This window comes from Syngnathoides biaculeatus, chromosome 13 (genome assembly GCF_019802595.1).
Source record: "Syngnathoides biaculeatus isolate LvHL_M chromosome 13, ASM1980259v1, whole genome shotgun sequence".
Taxonomy (NCBI): domain Eukaryota; kingdom Metazoa; phylum Chordata; class Actinopteri; order Syngnathiformes; family Syngnathidae; genus Syngnathoides; species Syngnathoides biaculeatus.
Window position 1 is genome coordinate 12515878 of NC_084652.1, and position 26587 is coordinate 12542464.

The window sequence follows — 26587 nt, forward strand, 5'->3', positions numbered from 1 at the left end:
TTTCAAATTTATACGTAAAAAAAGGCCTGTTGTGTTAATTGAAGTGTCTCTCCATATAAACATATATCAATGGAAACAGTGGCTGACGTTTGTTTTCTTGAATTATTATTTATTACATTCCTTAAAACATATATACATAAATGTCACAAGGACAAAGCTGGGTACAGAAAACTTCTCATTTTTTTTAGGGTAAGCTTTTGGATCTTAACCAATATGTCGTCCTCTTAAATTTGCAACCTGCTTGGCGGCTTCGTGATTATAGTAAATTACATTTAAAAAATAAAAACATCACAACATTTATTTAACATAATTTAAATTATTCTCCTGTCATTTCATCTCAGTAGATGCAATGTGTAAAAAAAGGAAATAGAAAAAAAGAAAATGTGACCAGAAGCAGCATGGTGAACAACTGGTCAGAGCATCAGCCTCACACTTCTGAGGACTGAGTTTAAAATCCCAGCCCCGCCTGTGTAGAGTTTGAATGTTCTCTCTGTGCCTGTGTGAATTTTCTCTCGGCACTCTGGTTTCCTCCTCTGTCCTCAAAACATGTATGGTAGGTTGAATGAAGACTCTATAGTGCCCGTTTATACTCTGCCTCCTGTCTGAAGATAGCTAGGACAGACTGCAGGACTCCAACGACCCTTGTGAGGATCAGTGGCTCAGAAAATGAATGGATGGAAAATGTGACTTTTATGTTTGATAGATTCATCATACCAAAGAGCTTTTCTCTTTGTAGCGTGACATCTGTTTAACTACTAATAATTGTAAGTCTGATTAGCATGATAAGATCAGACATCTGGGAGCGGCTCAGAGTTGCTGCTCCTCCGCATTGAGAGGGCTCAGGCATCCGGTTTGGATTTTTCTCTGATGCTACCCTGTTGAGGCGTTTCAGGCATGTTCAACCGGGGACAACCCAGGACACACTGGAGATAGTGCATATTCTCGGCTGGCCCAGGAACACATTGGGATCCCCTCGGAAGAGTTGGATTGGTTGGGGAGAGGGAAGTCTGGGCTTCTCTGCTTAACCTGCTGCCCCTACCTCAGATACCTGGAGGAAACTGGATGGATGGATAATAATTGTCATCTCAAATAGGAAAAAAATATTGCCTAATGAAATATGACGTATAACAAATTATTTTATTTATTATGTATCTTTAATACAAAGTGAAACATATACGGAACACCTAAAATGCAAATTTACGAGCTGTATATAAAGCTAATTTAGTGCCAAACAAATACAGTTAATCAATAAGATAACACAATGAACAATTCATCTTTTATTCTTTTCTTTTGAGTACGAGGAAAATGTGTCCGTGGGGAGAGCATAAAAGAAAAAAAAAATTAAAGTAGTGATCTTGGAATGCTGGGACTATGACAAGAAACCCTGTGACAGTAACGGTACCTGTTGGGATACACTCCCACTACAGAAGGAAGCATACATTTATCCAGAAAGAATTGTGTTTTTTGTTTTTTAATTCGACAATTGAGCGGTTCTGGAGTTTCATACATTAAATTGACATGTCCAAAGCATTTGAGTGTGGAGACAAATATTTTGAAGCGTCATTTTACATACTAGATAGTTTTAATCATTCAAATTTGGCGATGTTGTTTACACCACTTGTCTCTATGGTGTGTCAAATTTAGAAAACAATTCTTTTCACTTTGCAGGGACTTTAATTAATTGCTTTTAACCACTCAAGAAAGCACAGATGACAAGAGAGAGTTGGAAATTGTTTTATTTCATTGATTGATTCATTTTACCATCTGTGACACAGTCGCAAACCAATCGGGAGGGATATAATTTATTTACGCACAACGTACCTGCCATCCTGACTAGAGACACTCGCATCCCTCAACTAAGCAACTTCTTTGCATCCCAAAGCATCAGTGCGGTTTGCCTCTCTGATAAGCTACACACTTAATCGCATCCATACTTCTAATGCATATCAATACATTGATCAAAGCAGCAGGTGTTCTGAACCAGTTGGGAACATTACATGATATGCATGCTACCTTGCATTTTTTGAGCTGGAAGATCCGGTTGACGTTTGATTAGTGACAGAATATCATGGTAGAGAATTATATAGGGGGTGTGAATGTAGTTGAATGCTTGTAAAGACACAATCGGATGCCTGATGCTTTGTCAGCTGGAGGTGGAGGGTGGGGAGTGGGGGTATCATCTCGTCGGATATAGGAGACACTTTACGACTTCTTGAAGACCTGCTTGGAGACGACGCCTCCAGCTCTAAGCTCCTGTGAACAAATACAACACAGGTTGAAGTGAGGGAGCAACATACTTCAGTCTTGCAATGTCTACTTGCTCATATGTTCCTTAAGGGTGCACGGACACACACACATACTCACACACACTCGCAAAAGCACACACACATGCACATGGTATTTTGAGTCTTCAATGAACCTAAACCATGTTTTTTTTTAACGTGGGAGGAAGCTCGACATTATTCTGCATTTCACGATATGTCAATGGCATGAGTAGATGTACAAAGATACATTATTTATCCTAAATAAACATTGTTAGATAAATTAAGTGAAAATGAAAAATTTCCCATTGCACACTTTATTCCATGGCACACTTGTTGGGAATCATTGGATGGATGTTGGAATGTAGTTTGTGAATTGGCTATTGGGTAAGTGGGACCCTGTGGGATTTTCTCGACACTTAAATTCTCTGATAAATTCCTGGATGGATGGATGGATGGATGGACATACACTGCCCCCCCCCCTTTTTTTTTTATATATATCCTGCAATGTTCTTTCCACCCACCAGAGATCACCAACGCTCCAAAATGAAACGCTCCATCTTTCTCACCGATGACGCTTTGATGGCTGCAGTCTGATAACCTCATTCTCATTCACTTGAATTAAAGAATGTAGCTGATGACTTTTCACGGAAGGAATTCTCATTATGCTGAACTCATGACTTTGTCATGACTTAATTGCCCACCTTTTACGTGCCAATGCTTTCATTATGGGCATGAGAAGATATGATTTAAGGCGAGTCATGTAGTTGCTTGTAACACAAATTAAAACTGCCACTTGGTATTTGTGCTACTGCTCTTTGTGTGATAAAGTAGCAATTGCTTAAAAGTTCATAATTCCTATAACACTTACTATGCTAATTTCAGCTGACTTTTGTGAGGTATGGTTTGTTGAAATATTTTTGTGTTACAATGTACTGTTGCTCCAACATTTCATTTTCTTTTGTTTTTGTGTCATGTCTACAGTTAAACTTCAACTGTTGTGACAGATAAAAAGCTTGAGGCAAGCGCACTTACTCTTGTTTGGGGAACTGTGCAAGTGAGAGACATCTTTTCATTTCTCAAAGTGATGTTATACGATAGTTTCCCATTTCTTGAGGGCAAGAGACTAAGAACTGCTTTAACAACTTTAAACTTTAACTGTTTTAATAACTTTAAATGCGTAAAGTGTGTGAGTTTTTTTTTTTTTTTACCATATATACAAAATTAGAATGTCTAATTTTGAAATTTTCACCTATTGTGGCTCAGTCTTTTCAAAAAAGTCTCACATGTTCAATTTATATACTGGATTGAGTAAAATAGCCTTGTAAATGAAGGCCTCATCCTTTGAGTACATCACAGTGAAGTTTCATGAAGTTGCATGAGAAGATAAATGTGCCGCGTATATGTACTGAGAGGCATTTAATGATTTGGACTGAAGTGTCTCAAATGTGTGATTGATATTCATGGCAGGAGCCGATGAGGTGTATCTTACAAGATGAAGCTCGTCTCCGTCCACCCAGTGGGTCCAGCCTCTTCCTTCAATTTCTCCTTTCTGCACACACACCAGCTTGTCTCCTTCCCAGGTGATGGTGGTCTGAGTGTAACGTCAAGATGAGAGGCATTGATTTATGACATTCGTATATCTGGGGAGTAATCAACCTCAACGATACAACGGATGGCTCCTGTCGTTAACGTATGCATGTAAACCCACTGCATGCGGCTCAGCCTGTCGACATTTCGATAAAATCAACTCATAAAGGATGCGTGTGACCTTCACGCCCAGCCTTTAAAAAAGCTTATAGCTTATCTGTGATCAGCCTATCAGGAAACAAAAAAGCTGTTTCTCTCTCAAGGAATAATCATTCCTTTCAGTGTTCAGTGTCACAATCTGATTACATGCAGTACAAAGGGATTATGTCTATTAATAAAATACCCCGTTCTCAAGTTATTGCATCATTTTACATGAAGGATTTTAGCTCTGTGACTGTAGCTCTGCTCTGCATATTTCATTATATTTATTTATTTATTGCCAGAGCATTCAAGTCTCAGCTGGCCTGTATATTATCATGAGCAGTGATCTACATTTACAACCCAAATTCTAATACTGTATTTGTACCATGAAATTGTATTCATGAATTACCTACTATTATTCTGTTCTCTTCATTTTGTAGCAGTGCTTTCATCACATGTATGTGCACGTCAGATTTGCTTTTGGATAATCAGATGTCATGAGATGTGATGTGATTCCCTGTCAACCAACCTGCCTGGGCCTTCAGAATCGGCAGTACTGACCCATGTAACATAATCTATATTAGCAATCGGACTCTTATTTTAACCAGTCAGATTTCAAATTTCCGTCCGAGGCCTAGATACCTGGTCCAAAATAAAAACTGCACTTTTCTGTCCTCCGGTTGGCCACATAAAAACTGTTCAACTCGAAAAATGTAGCAATCTGCACACATTATTCATTTAATAATCACCATCTCAGGTATGTCGTGTTTACAGTTATTAATGTTTTTGTCATGGACCCATCTTGATGTGAACTGCTCCAGATAATGTCTGTGGCACAGTTGTGGGCTATTATAGCTCTTCTGTTTCTTGCAATCATGCGGGTTGTAGCAATATGCAGTCATATATCGTGTACAAATTCACACACTTGCAAAACCTTGTGAGACAAGAGGGTGGTGATCACTTTAGTCATAAAGTAATGTTTAGTCATGCTTGTATTCCTATGATAGTAGTTCAGAACTGCACTGGAGGTGTTACAAAATATTGGAAATAGCATTCTGTATAATGGAGCACAGCTTTAAGAAACACTAATGAGTGTTTAATTGTATTTGGGGTAATCAAAATTGAACATTATTAATTTCACATTGGATCTCAATATATTTTACAAGTTTTTCAATTTGTAAGATTCACTTGCAGCAAAAGTAGCCCTGTTAGATCAGCACACTGATCCCAAATACAGCACTCACCATACACTTCCTGTCATCCACCCCGGACAGATCCTCCTCGAACTCTTTGCCCACGTAGAAATCCATGTTGTAGTTTTTGAAAGTACTGAGGGTTTTGATGATAATGTGATCCCCATCGTGGACGATGTCCTTGTCAGGTTTCAGCAAAGTGGCAATTTTTCTGATGGCAACATTAACATCTGCAACAAAGTCCCCAGAAGAACACGTATTATTTACTAAGATGATTGTATCCAAGCCATTCTATACTTTTTAGTTTTCAGAGAAATGATGAAAGACATCTAATGAGTGCATTGTGGATTTTAAAATAACACAAATGAATTAAATCTGAAAATCATAGAAATACAATTAAAAACAATATTTCACTTGGAATTTAACATTTAGTGGTGATTTTGCATTTTGCCGTTCTATAGAGTGATGATCAGGTTGGTTTCTTCCTTGCATACTCACCAAGAGCCTTGAGGTATTCCTCAAAGTTGTCATTGGAAATCATTTTCCAGTATCCGTTCAGATCCACAGGCATTTTGGCTGCTTCTCCAGAGGTTCCCTTGCTATCAGTGGGCGAGGAGGTCAGCTGTGAAAGGCCACTGGTGCTCAAGTGCAAAGCCCGCAATCAGAAATCTCCCATTTGAACCAAACTCAACTTCAAATCCGATTACCTGCCAGATTTCTTTTTTTTTTTTAACTAGTGAAGAGCTTGAACCTACCATTTCCCAGCTGACGATAACACCTCAAGCGTCACTACAATTTATCCTCTGCTGGAACACACAGCCGGCACAGGCTCACATAATATACAATGCACCTGTGTGTGCTTTATTTTGCAGTTTGCTTACAAAGTCTATGAGGGATTAGGATAAATGAACTCCCTTCAGGCCCACATATATAACTCCACGTGTTGGCCCTTAGCCCTGATTTATGCTTATAATGAGTTTCTTTCACAAAGAAGAGAAGATACAGCAACTCAATGGAATACATGGATCTAATAAAACAGCCTGAATGAAGATTTACACAAACGCAATCCCCTGAGCTGAGAATGATCTAAACAGGACAAAGAAATGGAGCACAATAGACTGGTCAAGTCTTTAGTTTTGTAAAATTACTCATTTAATTTGATAATCTCACTTTAAGGGCCCACTGTTGCAAAAATGCTTTCAGTAGGAACACATACTGTTTTAAAAACGGCAGTTACTATCAGTAGCACAACAGATGTCACGCATCAGTGACAAAATACATCGAATAGTTGGGCAAATATCAGCAATACTTGAGAATATTCATCAATTTTCTATTGTATTACATGGATTTCTTTCGGTGATTGTCCTCATTATGGTTGTGAGCGAGTTGAAATCTGTATGTATTTCTTTTGGGTTGTCCCGTTAGGGGTTGCCACAGCTTGTCATCTTAGATGAACACTCATATTTGTTTGGCAGTTTTTTTTACGCCAGATGCATTTCTTGACGCACCCCCTCTAGATTTATCTGGGGAGAGAGCTGGAGCCTATCCCAGCTAACTTCGGGCGAAAGGCAGACTACACCCCGAAGTGGTCGCCAGCCAGATATCAAAGCTATCACTGAGCGGGAATTGATCCCACGCTGCCTGCACCAGAGGCAGGCGTTTGTACCACGACACCATCAGTGAGTCAGGGAGCTGAAGTGTATCATAGCTCATATTGGGGTGAGACCTGGGGGTACAATTTGGAATGGTGGCCAGTCAGTGACTGCCACTGACAACCATTCAATCACATTTATATGTATGGACACTTTAGTCTTAAAAAAAAGGCAGATAATTTTGGTATGTGGGAGGAAGCCAAAGAAATTACAGGCAAGTAAGGGGGTAACTTGCAAACTCTACACAAAGGGCGTAGCTGAGATTGGAAACCCAAACCTCAATTACGAGGCCACCATGCTGCCTCCAACTGCAAGACCAATCTTTCTGCTGTGAATGCATAAAAGTCTATATCCATCTAACAGAACCCACACACACACATATAACGTGTGTGTATATATATATATATATATATATATATATATATATAACTGGAATTAATTTTTGAACCTATCTTCTGTTATTATTTTTAAAAGATTTTTGGTGCCAAATTAGTGCAAAGGGACTATGTTGAAGTGAGTTTAGGGAGATATATTTAAACTGGATTGCATTTACAGAGCTGTTTATCTACACAATACAGTTCCCGAAGTGCCTTACAAAGGCTCACATTCACTCGTTCAAGCACACATTCATACAACACTGGGCAGTTTCTGCCATGCAAGCCGCTGGCAGGCCCACTGGGAAAAAATTAGGTTTCAGTGTCTTGCCCAAGCAGTCGGGATTCAAACCAGTGACCCTTCAGTAACCAGACAAAAAGAACAGTTTAAACAGTTTTACCACCACACCTCGATGCCTAAGAAGAATGTTGAAGTAAGTTGAGGAGCTTTTATACAAAAGTAGTGCTTTCCTGTTGTTTTGCAGGCAATTTTAGTGAACCTTTTTTTTCCACTCTTTGAAAATGCCTATTTGTGGCAAGGCTCATCCCATATCCAGTGTGAACAGCATATATCAAGGATGAAAATGTATAGTACAAGTTCCAAATTTAAACAAGTAGGGCCACATGAAATAAAACCAACAAAAACAGCAGTTGTGCATTATGAGGTCATCAACCCCATTCAATCATCCCTCTTTTGGAACTTTGTCTTTTATAAATCCACTTCAAAATAATCTAGGTATTGTCTTTTTGTATCATAAAACAAGATATAAGGATGTCTGATATGTAGTCATTAGTAGATTTGATGAGCACAAAGCCTACATATTTGAAGACTGAATGTGGAATTAACAGCAGTCATAACTGTACTACGAAAACAACACCACCAGGTAGATGATACTGTTCCAATAATGTTGTTTTCTTTTATTTGTACCCCTTAGAAACTGCAATCATAATGAGAAACTGGTAAGATTTGAGAAATATTCATCCAAAAATGGAACACAGCATGTCCATGAATCGGGAGGAACAAAGGCTGGTGATGTTTTCTTCAAACCACATTTTAGTCCAATGTCAGTCTTACTGTTGTTGTACAAATCTCCACCACACTGCAGCACAACGTAAACTAAATCCCCCGACCCAGACTGAACAGAAACATTTATCGGTGATTGAATTCATACTTCAAGGGCGTCTATGTTCAGCTCACTCTCGTCACTTATCCAGATTCTCAGCTGGGAGCTGGGCCTGCATGAAAGCTTTTCCCCCCTGCAGAATGACCACACTCTAATAGCAGCTCAAGTGCTATCTTCATAGTGGGTTGAAGCACAGCGAAGCCACAATGTTCAGTGTGTATGTGGCTGCTTCATCATCAGCTAGTGGAACTAAATCCCTCGCCATTTGAGAGACGCATTGATCTGTGTCAGTCATCCAGACTCTCCAGCGGCTGCTGTGCTTGTTTGGTGAGCGGCCTCAGAGCCGTGCCCTCATTTCTCCTCTCGCTGTCCTCAGTGTAGAGGTTGTGCTGCTCAATGTATTCAATCACAGAGTCTGGGATCAGGTATTTGATGCTCATTCCCCGTCTGAGAGCCCGCCGGACCTCTGTTGCGCTGGTCTCATTCCTCACCCATTCTTTCACCTGGAGCAGAGGGTTTCAAACTTGTACCCCATAGACCATGTACCAACTCCCAAAAAAAAATCAAGGATCACAATCATGAGTCACATTAAATTATAGATTAAAATAACATGTTTTGCAAGTAAAATGACATTTTTACCACAATAAATTTCAAGTTTTCATCAAATTCAAGTATTATACTGATACTTAAAACTTGAGTACTGTACTTGAAAAAAATTTAGCTACACTATTTGAGCAATGCAACTACATGCAAATGAAATGGACAATCGTGAAAACAATAATCTCAGCAAATCAGAGCCACACACTGGGCGATTGGCACTCACACATCCTGTAAAGCAACTCGCTACAATGAAAAGACTTAAAAATCCGGTGTTTTTGTCACAAATCTACTTTTTTGAGGCTGTCTATGCATTCTTTTTTTATTGAACCACAAACAACATGGCGTGATTGTCAAGGAAGAAGCGGATTGTAACTATGTTAACTATACTATATAACTATATTGAGTTTTAATATATAATTAAACCCGCCCATGAATTGGTGGTGATGTCAATTGGGATTCAACTGGGCCTGAAAACGCAATCACCGAAACAGTTTTTTCCAATTTGAATCCCAACAAATTCCACAATGAGTGTAATATGGCTTTCAATTGTGTCACTTTGCCTCACTTTGCTGGCCTTTAAGTGAAATTGAATATTTTATTGATTTATTTTATTTCATACTGTTAAATTCCAGCTTCTGTTCTGATGATTTAGTCATCATGACAACTGATAATGATCACCCCATTTATTGACTGTGATTTCGCATTTGTATGACAGAAACTGTTCACACATTTTAGACACAATTACACACGAAAGGTGAAGTATTATTCTAAAACACAAAATAGATACTGCGCATACTTGAAAATAGGGCTTGGCGGCGGAAAGATGAATCTTGCTTATACCGGAAAAGGTTATTTTATTTTTGTGAAAATATGTATACATTTGACAAGAGACTCCCGACAATTTGCTTTCCAGCCGCAGTTGCAAATGATATTCTAAATATTTAAGTATTATTGTAAAACAAATACATATACTGTACATACTTTTATTGGCATGGCTTGGCGGCAGTCTTACTTATACCCAGAAAAGTATAATGGATTTGGAAAAGCTCATGTGATATGATATGACAGTTTGTGACTGGCAGTTTAAGTTGGGTTTGGCTACGTCGCTTGGTGTGTAGCAGGCTTAAGATAATATAAAAAGTTTTAATAATTGAGTAATTCTGTGACTAACATTAATATTGAACTAGAGAGAGCCCTCATACCACGACACAATTGGAGCATCACTGACCTGGAAGATGTTTTGCCGGTGGCGCCAAAGGGTGTCTGATTCGTGCACCATCTGCTCGGGTTGATGCCCACCTCGACTAACGCACACGAGGCCAAAGCGCCCGACCACCTCCTCCATGTGGTCATCCTGCCACAGGCCTGGGATCTTGAAGGTGTGCAGGAAATCAGCTCCACACAGCAGCTTCAGCTGAGGAGGGCTGCCTGAAAGGAAAAAAAAGAGGTAGAGAAAGGGAGCGGGAGAACTGTGTCCAAATTGGTTAGGTTCATTCTTCGGAGACTCGATTTCATGGTCACAGAGCAAAGGGTGTAATAAGAAGAATCCTTTAAATCGTCCCGATAAATGCGGCTTTCTTTACAGAAAACAGAATCGCTCCTTGCTCATTATCTATTGCAGTTTCCATTGAAAGTGTGCATTATTTGCTTAAATTTGGTCCTGGGACTGATATTAAACCCAAACATTTGTATTTACTATGCATTATTATATCTATTCTGTGGTCACAAAAAATAGAGTAATGATAATTCACTTTATTTAAAAGCGCCTTTCAAGCCACTCAAGGTAACCATACAAATGTAAGTAAAAGAAACCTAACCCAAGTCCCATCCCTATAAACATTCTAAAATAGATATTGTAATGAAAAATACATATAACATTATTCACTTCAATGTCTAGATGAAAGAATAAATGTGAGCGGAGAGCGTGTCATCCACGCGCAAAGTTGCAGAAGTGTAATTCTATGATATCCAAGTGGTCGGCATATTGGCTGCATCCTCCGTCCGTGACGTTACCCGGACATCCACCAATGAAAACACGCGGTGCACCCTAACTATGGGAAACAAACGCGCCCCTTCTGACACGGAAGCTCTTTTCGAAAAGGAGAACACCACACAAACGAGTGAAGTTACCGGCGCAATATTACACTATTGTTTCGAACCATATTCAGATGATATGCGATCACGGCCAAATTGCATCCCCGTCCGATACACTTCCGCGGCGGAGATGAGCTGAGGATGTTCAAAGCTGCCGCAGTACTTGTTGAACACCGTCAAGCTGGGGCGCATTACTGCCTACCTGTTATTTGGAACCCACAAAGCTCTTGTCCTCTGTACCCGTGCAATCCATTTTTCACAACGAACCGGATCTCTTGCAAATTTATGAAGGCTAAATCCATTCTCCCGAGTGTTCAAGCAATGTCCAGCAATGCAATGAGGCGGCATTTTGGCTAATACGAAGGAACAACGAGCTACCTTCCCGGAGGTAAAACTAATGGAAACAAACGTGTCCACTTGGGGGCGTCGCTGTCCGTTACGTCACTTCCTGTTTCTTCTCGAAAACAAATCCCTCGAGAGGATTTTCACAGCATGAGTTACAAAAAGCTGTGTATGTCTAAATCATGTTTTGTGGTGAAAAAACGCATGGGCCCATATTGGGTGACGTTTTTTCATTAATAACATACTAAAAATCATCCATTGCATGACAGGAGCCCTTTAAATAGCAAGTGATATAAGATATGTTAATATGAATTGGGAATTCGTAATAGATGTCTTGAGTTTGGATTTGAAGAGGGTTAATGAGTGTTTTTCGAAGGACAGGTGGTCGTAAGTTCCAAAGATGGCAGACAGAGTGGATGATGGCTGTGACCCTAATGGTTGAGAGACAGGCAGAAGGGGTGGTAAGGTGGATGATGGACAAAGATCTAATAGAGTGGGAAGGCACATCAAAAGGATGGAGGTCGTTGGCAAGATATGAGTAGATGACGTTATTGTTAGCCTTGAAGGTGCAAATCAGTATTTTATATTGGATGACGTATTGGAGACGGTGCCAGTGGAGGTGTCACAGGGATGGAGGTGACATGGTGAGTAGAGGGGGTCCTTGTGATAAGACGGGGGGCAGGGTTCTGAAAAAGCTGTAGTTTTTATTATGACTTGTTGGCGAGACCGCGCAGCAGAGCTGTTGCAATAATCAAGGTGGGAAGTGACAAGAATATAAAAAAGGACCGCAGCAATGTGGGGGTGAGGGATGGACAGCGGCGACTGATGTTTCATAAGCAAAAGTATGTAGCCCAGGTGATAATGTTTATGTGTGCTTGGAAGGAGTGTTAACCTGAAAGCAGAGATAAACAGTCGGTCAAAGCAAGGGTAATGAAAAAACTCTCAATTTTGACTAGTCTGAACTTGGTACTGTTTGTTTGGTACGTGTAGGATTTCAGTTGAATCACTGTTGAGTTGTAAAAGCTGAATGAGAACCAATGTGTAAGATCAGAGAAGCCTTCAGTAAGAGAATGAGGAGGAAGTGTGGTGGGTTTGTTGAAGAGGTACAGCAGGGTGTCATTCACAGGGAAAGTCTGAGTTGAATTGACAGAAAATATTGCCAAAAGGTGATAAAGAGGAGAGGGTCCAACACAGAGCTACTCTCTTTTTTAAATTCTTCCTTTCAATCAAGAAAAATTGCGGGTATTGTATGTGGCGTTATATAGTGTACGGTAGTTACTGTACATACGAGAGTGGGCTTCAGTCAGATGTGTGTGTTTAAGGGGCGTGGCCTAATGAATGCCATTAGGGGCTAGTCGGAGTCAGACTTTACAAGCACTCTCATTATGTACTTGTGCCTTTGACCATCTAATAAAAGGTTCAATGAGCATCTGCGACTATGCCTCTCATACGAGGGCACTACATTACCTTCATTCATTACAAATTTAGACTCACTACAGATTAATTTAGGTCACTTGTAAGTAAAGGTATCACTGTGTGATAAAATACAACATTAATACAATCAGTATGTTCCAATGTTTCCTAACCTGACTTTGCAAGTAAAAATGTTTCTTAGCAGAGGGACAATACAAAAATTCCCCCCAAAACTTAAAGGTTTTGTGAGTAAGAAGTTCTTACTTTGACAAGGACTGCTTTTTCCACTGGAGTCTTCATTTGTCCTCTGTTCATACTCCTTTAGAATACGACCATAATGATACCTGTCAAGAAAAATATATGTGGGGAGCGGTGTTATCTAACTTCAGTAAAATATATCAAAAACGTTTTTTTCTCTAGAACATGTACTATATAAATGCCGAACAAAGCATATTGAGATAAAACTGAAATGGCATGCGTGACAGAAGAAAAAAAATGTATGAAAAAAATCCACCTGTTGTACTCCTGTTAAGCTTCTTAAACCAGTTCTATTCAAGGGTTGGTTAAGCAAATGAGGTGTGGTGCTCGGCGCCTGGAAACAACGGGCTGCTTTATGTCATGATCAGCACTCATGTTGCGCAAACATGGATCAGAATCAACAATGTGAATGAGAGGGGGAACACTCGTAAGGGGATTTGGGTAAAATCATGAGGGTGGGGGCAATGAAAAAAAAGGGGGGGGGCTGAATGAAGGAAGCTAAGGGGGGGATTGTACTGAATGACCAAATTAGCAGTGTGACGTTAAAAGCCGCTTTCACATGGCCTTCCCAGGCGTCATGCATTCAGAGAATTAGACATGGTGTTTTTGTGTTGTACAATCATTCTGATCAAAATAAATGATTGTCAAACTTTTTCAACAATTAATTCATACAATTCGACTGATTCAACTGATGTTTTTCTCTCGTTTTGAGAGGCGAGGTGAAAATAACTGAAATAAACTATAATGTGATTGACTTGACGTTTGACTTCTTCTCGGGCAGTTCACCAGTGCAACAGACATCCATTCTATTTTAAATAGTCTTATAACTGATTATAAATAAATTTAAAATAAAATGAATTGAAACAAATCTATTTGCAAAAGGATGCACTGACTCTTGTAACTGGCTGTGCTCAGAAGTAACAGATCACATTCAAAGTTCAATGGGAGTTTTAAGTTTAAGTTTTCAAGTGAAACAACTACACATGCACATTTCCACTATCAACTAAAATGACTGAATGGCGAAGCTGTTTGCTGTCAAAACTCATGAATAAAGTGATAAAGTGTCCGTGTGTGTGTGTGTCTGTGAGACAGAGAGAGAGAAAATAATGCAGCTGAGAAGATGCATGATTTAAGTTACTTGTGAATGTTGCCCTCTGCACAGCCAAAATAATAGGCAAAATAGAAATGGAAAATTAGATTAGAATTAGAAATAGGGGAGTGATAAAACAATGCTGAATGTCAAAGCTGTTGATTTCCGTAGTCTGTAATTTAAATGCTAGTCGCACGCGGTTGTCACGAATATCTTTGATTGGCCCAGGAAGCCCAAAGAACACTTTGTGTCTGGACATGTGACTTTCTTGTTTCGTGAGATTGTGACACCCCCAATTTTTAGTACAAGTACATTATTATTTTAACTCTCACCTCATGGTGACCACTGTTTCAGTCCAGTCAGGCTGCTGGCTCTCCCATTCGTCAACTTTGACCCAGTTTGAGCTCTGGAGCGCCAGCTTTGCCATCGCAATCCTGTGCTTTGCTAGGACCAGGCCTTGCTTCCCATAGCTGTCACTCACAGGAGACACAATTCCACCCACTACTTGGTATTGGCCTGGAGGGAGAGCATATAAATGTATTTTTTGTAGGTCAGGATAGCTGACAGAAAATAAATTTATTTACAGCATCTGCAATGTTGTATATGTTACGTTAGGTTTTGTTAGAACACATATTGTCAAGAAGGATGCACTAGGTAACGTCATATTTAAAGTTTAGATACTAACTATTGTTTAAGGCTGATTGAAAGTTTAGTTGATACTGTCATGATTACTACAACGTAGGGAAAACGTCTCAACTTCCATGTAACATGCTGTCCCCTAGTGGTTCATTAACAAAATGCGAAAAAATAAAAAGGCTTTCAAAGCTTTGAAAAATCTTCATCTCGATGTTGTCTTGTGGAAAGCTGTTCAAACTGTCATTTTGTACATTAGTTTAGTTAGTGCAATGTTGTGGGGTTGTTTGTTCTTCAGGAAGAAATAGATTTACTCATTACATATAGTATTAATGTATAAAACCATAAATTTATAAAAACACACAAGCAGCAAAGAAAAAACTATTTCCATCTGACCTGTGCTTTGCATGTGGTCTCTGGCCAGCTCAAACAACCTCATGTGCTGGTTGGTGATGGGATTGAAGGAGCCGCAGGCTAACAAGACTAGCGGCACATGCTGGATGGGCATTTTGGTTAAAGACCTTCTCAAGATGGCAAAAGGACCTGGAAAGGAAAGGATAACAATAACAATGTCACATAAAAAAAGTGACTGATACCAGCCTGAATTTCTGGTCACTGATGACTAGTTGTAGACATTTTTGAAAGTGTATCCACCAGTATCCAATTCAGTGACAGTGGTTTTATGTCTATGACATCATGATGAACACATGTTAATATTTTATAGTGCTACGTTACAAAATACCCCTACATTAATCAGCATTACTAAGTCAAGGGCAGACAAAAAAATAGGCAAACACAGAGAACTGGCAGAATTACACATCTAATAAAAACTGATTAACAATTTTATTTTTAATTTAAACTCATCACTATTATTTCAGCTTTGACTCACATGCCCTACAACATCAAATCTATTATTTATATTCTCAATTATTTTAACATTTTCTATTATTACTTCTCATGTAATGAGCCATCTTGATGCACATGCTGATTTCAAGCTCAAAAACAAACTTTTGATGCGTTGTGAGAAAAATTAATAGTTATTCCAGTGGAGAAGAGGAGAAAGCAAGGGGAAAACAAATGTTTATTTAATCAAAACGTTCAAAGTTTCAAAGGTTTCAACTTGTTTCACATTGACACTTAACTTGAGTAGCAAGAATCAGATATTCTTCCCAGTTGCAGTCACACAGCTTTTAGTGTCAGTCAAAGAATATCCAGCAGAGATGAAGTGGTGAATGACACGAGTGACTGTTCATCATAAAGTTTTGAGTATTAAAGCACTTCAAATGGTAAAAGACAGTAAAAGTTGATCAGTGTTCTCATCAATCGCAGAAAAAGCATTATGAGATTATTTTCTTGTTAGATAATAATCCTCAAGTATTTTAAGCACTTCAATCTAGCTCAGGAAATAAAATATATATTTTTCAACATCACACTTTTTAGTTGCTAAATATTCATCCATCCATTTTCCAAGCCGCTTATCCTTAGAAGGTCATGGGGGTGCTGGCGCCTATTCCAGCTAATTCAGGCGAAAGGCAGACTACACCCTTAACTGGTCACCAGTCAGTCGCAGGGCACGTAGAGACACAGTCATTGGGAGGGAACTCTCGCTGCCTACACTAAAGGCAGGCAGTCTTTGATTGGGATAACCTTAAACTCACAAGACTAAATCATGTTTGCACCGGATTTTACTTTTAGGATTTATTGCGAAAGGTATTAGATACAAACACGGACTTTTACATTTAGAATCTATTACCAATCTAATGGCAGGAATGCAGTTTTTGAAACACTCAATTTAATTTTAATTATTATTTTTTTCTAAAACAAGCACGTCATTAATTAGAGGACATTCAACAGTCTGTGTCCGTGATTAAATTCAAAAATAGGAAAAACGTACCTTGGATGTAGTTCTTCCTTTCTCGAACTGTTTTGGTGTAAGGCCTCATCTTTAATTTTGAGGACGTCTATTAGGAGTGAGCAACCACAACAAACGCCTTCGTAATGGGGTCCATTTTGGTTATCAGGAGCGCTGAGAACGCGGATACGACCATTTCTACAATATCCGACTGAATTATATTTGATTAAAAATTAAACTAGAACAAAAACCTCTATATATTAAAAGATCGGTGATTAACAAAATACGTTACACTTTTATGAAGCGGGTGTCTTTCTTTTATGTGTCACACTGTTTTTGTTCCGTACGTGGACAAGCGGCAGTTTATGTTCCGAACCAAAAAAAAAAAAAAAAAACCCACATAGTTTAAGTGCGACCCCTCGTGGAAGAAGAGCCATGACGGAGCTGTCCATGGTACAAACACTACACTACAAATGGGACACTGTAACACTGTTAGCAGCATACAGTATTGTAATGACGCTATTATACTGAAATAATGATGACCTCGTCTCATTTACCCCCAAATTTGCTTTGTCAGTGTGAAGTTTTGACCTGTTTGAGTGAACACAAAGCGGTTACTCTGTCGAATCCTATTCATTCATTCATTCATTCATTCATTCATTCATCATTCATTCATTCATTCATTCATTCATTCATTCGAATGAACCTCAAGTTATTTGTACTTTGTGTGATGTAGTGGAAGAGCATTTAATTGCTCTGGATGTCACTCTACCTTGCTGACAAAGAAAGAGGAACAAAAATGGTTTAACACTCGTGTTATTCTTCATTCGTAATGGTATGTGAAGGTTGTCTTACAAAATTCCTTTCTTTTTTCTTTGCAAGATAAATTGTCACCAGGCGGCATGGAGGAAAAGCTGGTAAAGCGTTGGTCTCACAGTTCTGTGGTCCCTGGTTCAATCCCAGAACCACCTGTGTGGAGTTTGCATGCCTCCTGGCACTCCGGTTTCCTCCCAGATTCCAAAAAAATCATGCAACATTAATTGAATACTCTAAATTGCCCCTCGTTGTGATTGTGAGTGCGGCTGTTTGTCTCAATGTGCCCTGCGATTGGCTGGCAACCAATTCAGGGTGTACCCCGCCTCCTGCCCGTTGACAGCTGGGATAGCCTCCAGTACGCCCCGCGACCCTCGTGAGGATAAGCGGTGAAGAAAATGGATGGATGAATGAATTGTCACCATACACTTATTTTAGTCATGTTCTTCATTTTTTTTATTTCCCTCCCCTTTTTGTAAATACTAAACACAACTACATTCCCTAGTCAGATTGATCCAAACCTCTTTTTTTTTTTTGTTAATCTTGAGATGTCATTTGAGGTAAACCAACAGAAAACATCAACAAAGCAAAGAAAATGAGAACATCATGGTGTTACTAAATTCCGTCTCAGTGCATATATACTATATGACTCAAGAGTGACTATTTGGAATGTTTTTTGTGTGTGTGGGTGTAAGGTTTGGCTGAAAAGGACATTTGGTTTAAGTTTTATTTTGAAAAGGAATAAAAGGAAAGAACATTGGAGGAAGACTATTGGTCGTTCCCTCTCTCCGTGCTGCCGGCGAACGCCCCTTGACACGCCCACGATGAGAGAGTGAGGCTGGCTGCAGAACTCAACACACCGCTGTGGTTGGCAGTGGAAGACGCGGAGGCATCAGCCGCACCATCCGACGATCATGGCGCAAGTTGCTGTCTCACTTCTGCTATTTTGGCTCGTCTGTGGCATCTGTTGTTCTCTCGGTGGAAAAGGTAGGAAAACGCTTCATAATATGGTAAATTCGACTTTAAAAAATGCTTTTGAAAGTTTACAGGGAGCAACAACTTTAGCCACTTAACTTGTCATTACTGTCTTACTTCTGTTTGAATATTCAGTTGTTTATCCCGTGTACGTTTTTCCTCCCTGGAGAGTTATTGTGCTGCTTTAATGGAGTGAACGTCACAATTAACGGGACAGGTGATCAGTTAATGTTTGCCGCAAACGGAGGTCCTTGGCCGGAAAGTGGCCAGTCCTTGGCAAAGACACCAAACTCTCGTGCTGTGGTTTTCCAACATTAATCTATTTAAAAAAAAACCAAAAAACCGAAAAAGCCAAGTGGGCTACTGTACCACCTAAAAATACTTGTCGCACCACCACTGTGATCAATGCAGTAACGTAGTCGGGCGAAGTTTTACTAAAAACAACCCCGATTGTATTCTAACAAAGTATATTTAATATTATTGTAAGCCATTGATGTCACTTGTTCGCAGGCACGATGGCTTCATTTGCCAATCAGTGTTGGTGTGAATGTGAGACTGAATGGTTGTTCACCCTTAACCGGTATAGAAAATGCATGCATGGATGTAAACAGCTATAACATTATGCACAATTTGTAATTCCCCATGCATCCATCTTCCATAATGCTTCATCGTCTTGAACATAGGGAAATACTAATCGAAAAGCTGTACTTAAATAATGGTTTAATTACAATTTACTACAACTAAAAGTTGAATAAAACTACAGAAATAAAAGATAAAATAAACAATTAAATGCAAATATATGGTAGTAAAAAGTGAAATACAACTGCACTGTGCCCGGTCAGGGACTCTTTCCCACGTTCCTAAAGAAACATTTTAAAATCTAGCTGAATACATCTTTTACAATTAGATTGAAAAAAAATTATTTGAATGCTAATTAAATCATACCATTACGCTGACTGCCATAACTGTTGCAAATCAATGTTTTTGTTCAACTGTACAGTACTTGCTAGCTGTTATCTACTATATTAACTGTAAATGAAACAAAAAAAAGCTATTTTAAGTGACGCTTGAGGTTTTATTTTAAATGTTTGTCTCTACTGTCTGTCTGTCTGTCTCTCTCTCTCTCGCACACACACACATACACACACACACACACGCACGCACTCAATTATTCGTGTGTTGACGTAATTAGTTGAGTGTGTCTTCTTATGTTCTTGTGGTATAAAAGTGAATTGGGGAGCACCGCATTTTCCTTGACGATTGCCCCGTGTTGTTTGTGGTTCAATTAAAAAAAAAAAATCCATATATGTGGCTGACAGTTTTTCCATTGCAGCAAGTTTGTATGTGTGTGAGGGTCAAAATTTCTCGCTGAAATCTGGACGCGCTTGTTCAGTTCCGTTCAGCCGCATTGGTCAGTGTGCAGTGGGGCTAAGTCTTAAATGTTCTGGTCTTTTTCTTTTAGTTTTTCTTACTCCCCACCACATTTAACATTGTAAATACAAACTTGACTGTGAATTTGAGCTTCCCCAATTGGGTGGAGTACAAGTGATGTATATAAATAAAGACAATGAGACTGTTTGTCCTGCATGGAGTGTAGTCATGGTCAGGGCATTATATTCAATCACATCCTCTCTTGAAAGCTACTGTCAAAATCTTGCGCTTCCCTTCCCTACACACACGCAGCACTTTACCGCTGTGCCTATGAACGGCAGGGACATTGTGTTAATTGGGTCTCTGGAGAAAGATTGCGGGGCTGACTGGCTGTCTTGTTTGTGCTAAGCCAAACACCATAATTATTTTCTTTGTTTATAAAAGACCTCAATATGGCTGATAGCCAGAGGCATAACAAGCTGGGTTTAGCCCACATTTTTCTGCAGAGACCACCCATCCAATTGTCAAATGTAAACTCTGTGGTGGTTATCATGTGCAGGGACACAGATGTCTTCGAAAAATACACAACCTAGTGTGAAGGCCATATACCACTGTTTTCAGCCTGGAGTGAAATTGTCTTTCACTCTTTGAAAGTCAATGAGCAAATAGTTTTCCAGAGCAGTGTTATTGCATAATCAAAGAATTTTCTCTTTGAAGAAGGAGACGTCAGGTCCACATTGGTCTGTGTGCATTCTATATAAGAGTAGTCGCGGCCTTCGACAGCTCTACAAGCTCAGCAGAATAATGTTTACATGAGACAAAGACTTGCAGGCAGGAGAACAGTGCCAACGAATGCAAAAAAGGAGGAAAAGAGAGGATTTGCTGTACGCTGTGAAGATAAGAAGAATAAAGGGAGGGAAAGCAATTGAAACTAGATCAGATTTATGGCAGTCTTTTCAACACAGCCGTCTAGCTCCTTTATCCCTGCTGGAACATAAATCCTGCTGGTGACATGGAGGGTAGAAGCATACCTCAGGTGCCTCTCTTCTGTGCTGGTTGGACGTGGTCTACTGGGAGTTTGCTCTGCCCTACCTTGATGCTTCATTTTTCCATCTTTACGGTCATTCACTCCAGAGTGTCTTCCCTCATCTTTCTCACGTTGTCTTTCTTCCCCTCTGTCTGTCTTCCCCTCCTCCTTTGATTCGGCATCACTCTATACTGATCTGCTCCGCTGAGCTGATGCCATTCAGAGGGCAAAATTGTCATAGAGAAAGAAAGTGTTTCGTCATCCTCACCCACATCCCCCGCCGCCTTCCCCAAATTTTAACAGCCTTCCTTCTGATTTCCAGACCTGCCTCTCTCGGTCCCTTTTTCTTCCACCGCCATGGGATCAATTTCAAACTTTCATGGGCTTAAGTGAGACATATAAATGACAAGGCGCTCTCCTTTCTGCCTGGCTTTGGCTTCCCACATGCTGTGTCTGTCCCTGTGTCGCTCTATTTCCACCCCCAAATTGTTTCCATTTTTACATTTTCTCCCATTATTTGTCATTTGAATTTTTCAGCTCCCTTACAAATGGTGCAATGGAACCTGTGTTGTTAAATCTGTTCAACAATGTCTTCCTAGACACGTTTGGCAGATCTGTTGAAATGGATAATATTTTTGCCCCGAGAAGAAATATAGTGGTACCTTGAATTTCAAGAGCCACAACTTTGGACTATTTTTAGTTACTTGGTCAGCAAAACTTGAGTTATGAGCAAGCTTCAGATCCATTGCCACTCAGGTGAAGTAAAAAAGGCGATGACCTTGCATGTGGGCAAGGAATGGCACAGTCACTGAAGTGCTTTTATCGAACGAGTCAGTCAAAAACACATAAAACGGATGTCACTTATCAGGCCACACCTCTAAAGACACATCGTCATACTAATACTGCAGTACGTGCAAAAATTATTTTTCATGAAACTAGTTTATTCCTTTACAATGTCATTTAAGACGTTTTTTGTAATACAATATACATGAACCAGAAACTAAATGGATTCAAATGTATTTTGATGGTGAAAATATATTTGATATAGAATTAAATTGAGTTACAAGCTTGGTCAAGTTGATTTAATTAATCTGTTCCATGGTCAAAAGAAGTTAACTGCTCTATAATAAAACCGCCACAGCACCCATACATCACTTTTAAGTTCCATTTCAGGTTCTAGGGGGGGTGACCTTTTGCAAGATATGTAAAAATCGGAAGCTATGGCGATGTGTTCCTTGACCGCGCTCTGACCCACGAAGTTGTAACTTTTGGGTGTATTTTCACACTCCTTTTATCCACTTTACACCTTTTACAGGGGGAAAGCTATAGTTACCATGAAATTCGATCAGGGGGATTATGTAGGTTTTACTTTGAAGGACACAATGAACCCAAAATGCAGCCATATAATTGAAATACAATGGTACCTCTACTTACAAACGAAATGAAACATTCAGGTTATGAAATGCCTCTTTGGAAAAATACTCTTGTTTCAAAGGAAAATTCAGCCAAAAATAGGCGCTGGATTTGCAGCCTCCAAATTCCACTGAATGTAAACATCCTGTATCTTGGTTTGTGTGGCGCAATAGAGTTGCTCTTCCATTGGCTATCACCGTAGCATCTTCCTGGCATCCCAATGGCAAGGAGGGACGTCAATATTTACCCATGATGCTTTTCGTTTCCCTTTGACACGCGAGTGTCACTGAATCACACGCGAGCGCTTTGGCACACGCTAGCCCACATTGGTAAAGTACAACTTTTTAGTGAGTTTTGCGTTTGTCTTTTCTGCAAGTTTATTCATATTTTTCACCATGGGCCCCAAGAAACTTTAGTGGCATTAAGCTGTGTGCATGCATAGATTCGTGTGGATGTTTTCTCTCAACTGTGAAACGTTTGCCTCCTCCTCTGTCCCCCACGATACCTTTTGCCTGTCACTCACTTTTCTCTTTGCATGGTCGCCCAATGCTAAAGGTAAATGAACATCATTTTTATTATTCTTTACATTATGTACTTTGAATGCTTTGGAACGGATTAGGGTATTTACATGTAAAAAGTGCTTCTTCTGGAACAAACTAATTTCATAAGTAGCGGTACCACTGTACTTTATATCAGCCCCACTGAACATTCCATTCGTTTGTGTATTGTGTGTGAGTTGTGTTGAAATGGACCTTTTTCTGCATTCACAAGTGGGAAGAGGACTGTCAAGTCGTTGGAAATGAAAGTGGGTATGCAAATCCACCCCTAATTAGGATGTTAATTACCCAACAAGACTAATTAGAATATGTCTGAGGCGTAAATTGGAGGAGTAAAAAAAAGAAGGGACACAAAAGCATAATGCAATGTTTGGTGTTGAGAGAGGAAAAACTGTTTATATTGTGTTTGCATTTGTGTAATTGCTTATAAATGAGCTGCGTCCGCATGACTGCATGACTTGAGTCCCACAGGGCTGATTAACACCAAATTCAGGCACACTAAAATGAACCAATAGCATTCTTACTGTAAATATATGTTACTTTGGGGAAACAAAATGAAAATGTTCTCATTCTTAGAGGTGTAGCTTGGTTGCGTCAAGCCCCCCCCCCCACTCCTAGTCCGCTGACTGTAAAAATGACCTATTAAACAAAAGAGGGTGAATCATTCTAGTGTATTTAAACATGAAAATGTTCAACCAAAATTATAATCACTAACATTCCCCAGTTTAATGCTCTCATACTGCAACTTACCCAGCATTTATACTGAAAAAACATGTAGCGAAACATTCTTGCAATGAAGCGACAGATGAACTGCGATACTCCGGGCGTTCACTGTATACTGTATTATTTATTGAATATTATCCATTCTTCCTATCTTGAGGATGATCAAAAGTTTCTCATTTTCCCATTCAAGTGAATCTGTTTATCAATGTCCCCAAGGCTCCCAAACCTTGGAGCTTTTTGTTCTCGCAATATTCTGAGAAAATGAGAAGTTTAGTAGTCTTCAGCGTTATCCGGCGCTTTATAATAGACATAAGAATTTGAATTGGGGGAAAATAGCTGAAACGTTCTCTCTAGCGCACCCCATTAATAACAGTTTGGAGCAGTTGGATGCCTTGTTCAGGGTCACCTCAACCTTTCATCTGAGGTTGCTTTCTTGAATATTACCAAGTAAAATGACTGTTTAACTTCCCTCACCAATACACCTGCGCAAGATAACTTTTACATAACAGTCAGACTAATAAGTCTGATCTGGCAAACTACCGCCATATCTCTAATTGTGTGTACTATCCTCATACTGCTGGTTGGGTCCACTAATTTGGAAGACTTTCCCTATTCTTTACTCTTAATTTTTATTCCAGTCCTAGTTCATAAGACATCTTTTGTTTATTCTGTGACTAAAATCTGTCTTTAGTACCCATACAGGAGCACAGAAATTTCTTTTCTTGTTACCCTGAACCCGAAAGTGAGTCATCCCGCTTGTGTAGTCAGTCCAAAGCTGCCGTCAAAGGCTTTGAAATAGCCTTATATTTTGTTCTCATTGCTTGTCATCCCTTCCATAGAAATCATGAACAAGAGCATATTTGCTTTTGTGAGAACTGATGCTGGAAATGTTTTGCAAGTGCAGGATTATGTGAATGTTTCAGAGAAGCGAGGTGACTCTTCACAGTGCAATGTCACTGATGATGTAAAAACAAATCACTTGTACAACAAAATATTATTTTGGAAGACATTACAGTAAGTAAGTAAGTAAGTGATCGTGACAAGCTTTTTTTATTTCCATTTCACTCTAGCCCCCCCAAACAGACACAGGCACGCACACACACCTAGGTGCCTGCAGCAGTTGCATTTGAAGTGCAGAAAGACAGATTAGAGCAGCCAAGGAAAATGAAAGCGTGTCCTCCACAAAGAGGGTTCTAATTTCTACAGAGTCATCAGTCAAAAAGAGTGACTGTATTGCTGCTGATTTTTTTTTTCCCCACTTTGGTCTGTTGTGACCCTCCATCATGTCAGTGGCTTCTTTCTCCTCTTCCACTAGATGTGCAAATTTTTTGGGGTGGTCAGGTCACGCCTGTTGTCTTTTTGCCCTTCTTTTGTGATGCTGTGCACTTCCTTTGTCATCAGCCTTCATGTTGTCTGTCATCTTCGTCTCGCCATCTTCACGCAGTAACCCGGCTATGTCAATGTTTTGTCTCAGTCACTGATTTTTACCACCATGACGTCTGCAATGAATAGATTTTTTTTTTGTGATCAATTTTTGTTTGCCCAGTAGGTAGAAATTCAGTTTGTGTTTCTGAATTGTTTTTCTCTTAAATTGATTAAAAAGCAGTCAAAATGTAATTAAGAGAAACTTGCATTCAAAATGTTTTCTTACTAGAACTTTTTAAAAATTGCACATTAATTTTTTTCCAACATATTTTTTTTATCTATTCCCAACTAAACTCAGTGTTGTTCATTGAGAGCTTTACAAACAACCATCGCTGAAGCAAAGAGGTGTACACAAATAAAAATCATCTATAAAATCAAAGACAATCATAAGTAAAACAACAACAAAACCTGTTAAAAACTAAAAAAAATAGACTCAATCCTCCCGGGAACTCCACTGAAACCTTAATACCTCCAGAAGCAGCTGGTCATGAAGACCAGAGGCAGCGGCCAAGTGTGTAGAGATAGAGCAGCAGATGGGGGAAGACAATATTAAGATTTAACAAATATTGATAGACTCTTAAAATTTAATCGGAAGTTCACATGCAGCCAGTAGGGAGAACCCAGAATCAGTTATGTGCTCCCTCTCACGTGTTCCAGTTCAGCGGTTAGCAGCACCATTTAGAACTAACTGGAAACATTTGAAGTAGGACTGGCTGAATCCAACATAAATTAGTACTGTAATTCAGTTCTTATTAGATGAAGGCTTGGAGTACTGTTTCAAAGTAGTGTTGAGCAAAAAGGGGACTTTGCGAACTGCCAAAGGTTAAAAATAAAATAAAATTAAACTACTGCACCAATTTTCCAATCCAATTAAAATACCAAGTTCAAAATAGTACACTTATGCTCACCTTAATGATGAAAACAGCGGCAGGTAAAACCAAAGTTTGTACATGAAGTGTACCGCTTTTCGTTCTTGACTAAAATGTTTTCACATACTGCGTACATTGCTTCCTTTTTGTTGCACAATTTATATTTCACCTTTTTCTTCCTAATTTTTAAAAATGTGTTTTGGATGCATTGCCCTTTAAGTCTTTTACACCTCCTTTTCCATTACTTGCACTTTATTAATGCAGTGTCACTGTAAAAAAAAAAGTTTAATACAGTAATAATGATCTCGCACGACATCCCCACAAGATTAAAAGACTTTGCCACTTGCAACTCACGGGTCAAATTCCCCATCAAGTCGTTGTCATCACGGATTGTTTTTAATTTTTACTTACTCTGGCGTAATGACATTTTCTGTATACATTGGTCACGGTCCACAAGTTTGGCTATTATACATCTCTGTTCTTTGTCAGCAAAAAATACAATCAATCTTCTTGCTAGTTCAGCAAAGCTTTTTGTGGTGCTCACCATGGCTTTTCTTCCTCATTATTGTTTGTCAATCAACAGTGGTCATAATAATAGATGCAGAAAAGAAACATCCCTTTAGTCAGAGGAAAATCCTTCACAAGCGCACATTTGGTGACATTTCCCATTATGAGTAGATTGGATGAAAGGTTGTTGCTGTTGACATCACATTGTTTTCCTTGTAAGACGTGAATGTGTACTTGTGGTAGGAGCTGTGAAAGATTTTTTATGAAAGGTTAAATGCGTTTTTGATATT

The 26587-nt window shown here is 39.3% G+C and overlaps 3 protein-coding genes across 4 annotated transcripts in view; 1 reads left to right on the forward strand and 2 right to left on the reverse strand.

Moving 5' to 3' along the window:
* Positions 1-1792: 1792 nt before the first annotated feature.
* Positions 1793-7967, reverse strand: rbp1.1 (retinol binding protein 1, cellular, tandem duplicate 1). Its single transcript, XM_061839692.1, has 4 exons — positions 5684-7967; positions 5237-5415; positions 3754-3855; positions 1793-2253 (listed from the first exon to the last, which is right to left on the reverse strand). The coding sequence occupies exons 1-4, from the start codon at positions 5754-5756 to the stop codon at positions 2203-2205; spliced, it is 405 nt and encodes a 134-aa protein (XP_061695676.1). The 5' UTR covers positions 5757-7967; the 3' UTR covers positions 1793-2202.
* A 136-nt stretch (positions 7968-8103) lies between these two features.
* nmnat3 (nicotinamide nucleotide adenylyltransferase 3) lies at positions 8104-16974 on the reverse strand. Of its 2 annotated transcripts, XM_061839691.1 has the most exons (7): positions 16660-16974; positions 15907-16010; positions 15162-15308; positions 14465-14648; positions 13049-13128; positions 10164-10363; positions 8104-8838 (listed from the first exon to the last, which is right to left on the reverse strand). In XM_061839691.1, the coding sequence occupies exons 3-7, from the start codon at positions 15271-15273 to the stop codon at positions 8623-8625; spliced, it is 792 nt and encodes a 263-aa protein (XP_061695675.1). In that variant the 5' UTR covers positions 15274-15308; positions 15907-16010; positions 16660-16974; the 3' UTR covers positions 8104-8622. The 2 variants fall into 2 exon arrangements, with proteins under 2 accessions (XP_061695675.1, XP_061695674.1); XM_061839690.1 differs by lacking the exon at positions 15907-16010 and having other exon boundaries at positions 16660-16973.
* Positions 16975-18210: 1236 nt separating this feature from the next.
* clstn2a (calsyntenin 2a) overlaps positions 18211-26587 on the forward strand; it is a 138583-nt gene continuing 130206 nt past the window's right edge. Inside the window, exon 1 of the mRNA XM_061840138.1 lies at positions 18211-18417. Coding sequence (XP_061696122.1) covers positions 18345-18417 — 73 coding nt within the window. The 5' untranslated portion in view covers positions 18211-18344. The remainder of the gene's footprint in view (positions 18418-26587) is intronic.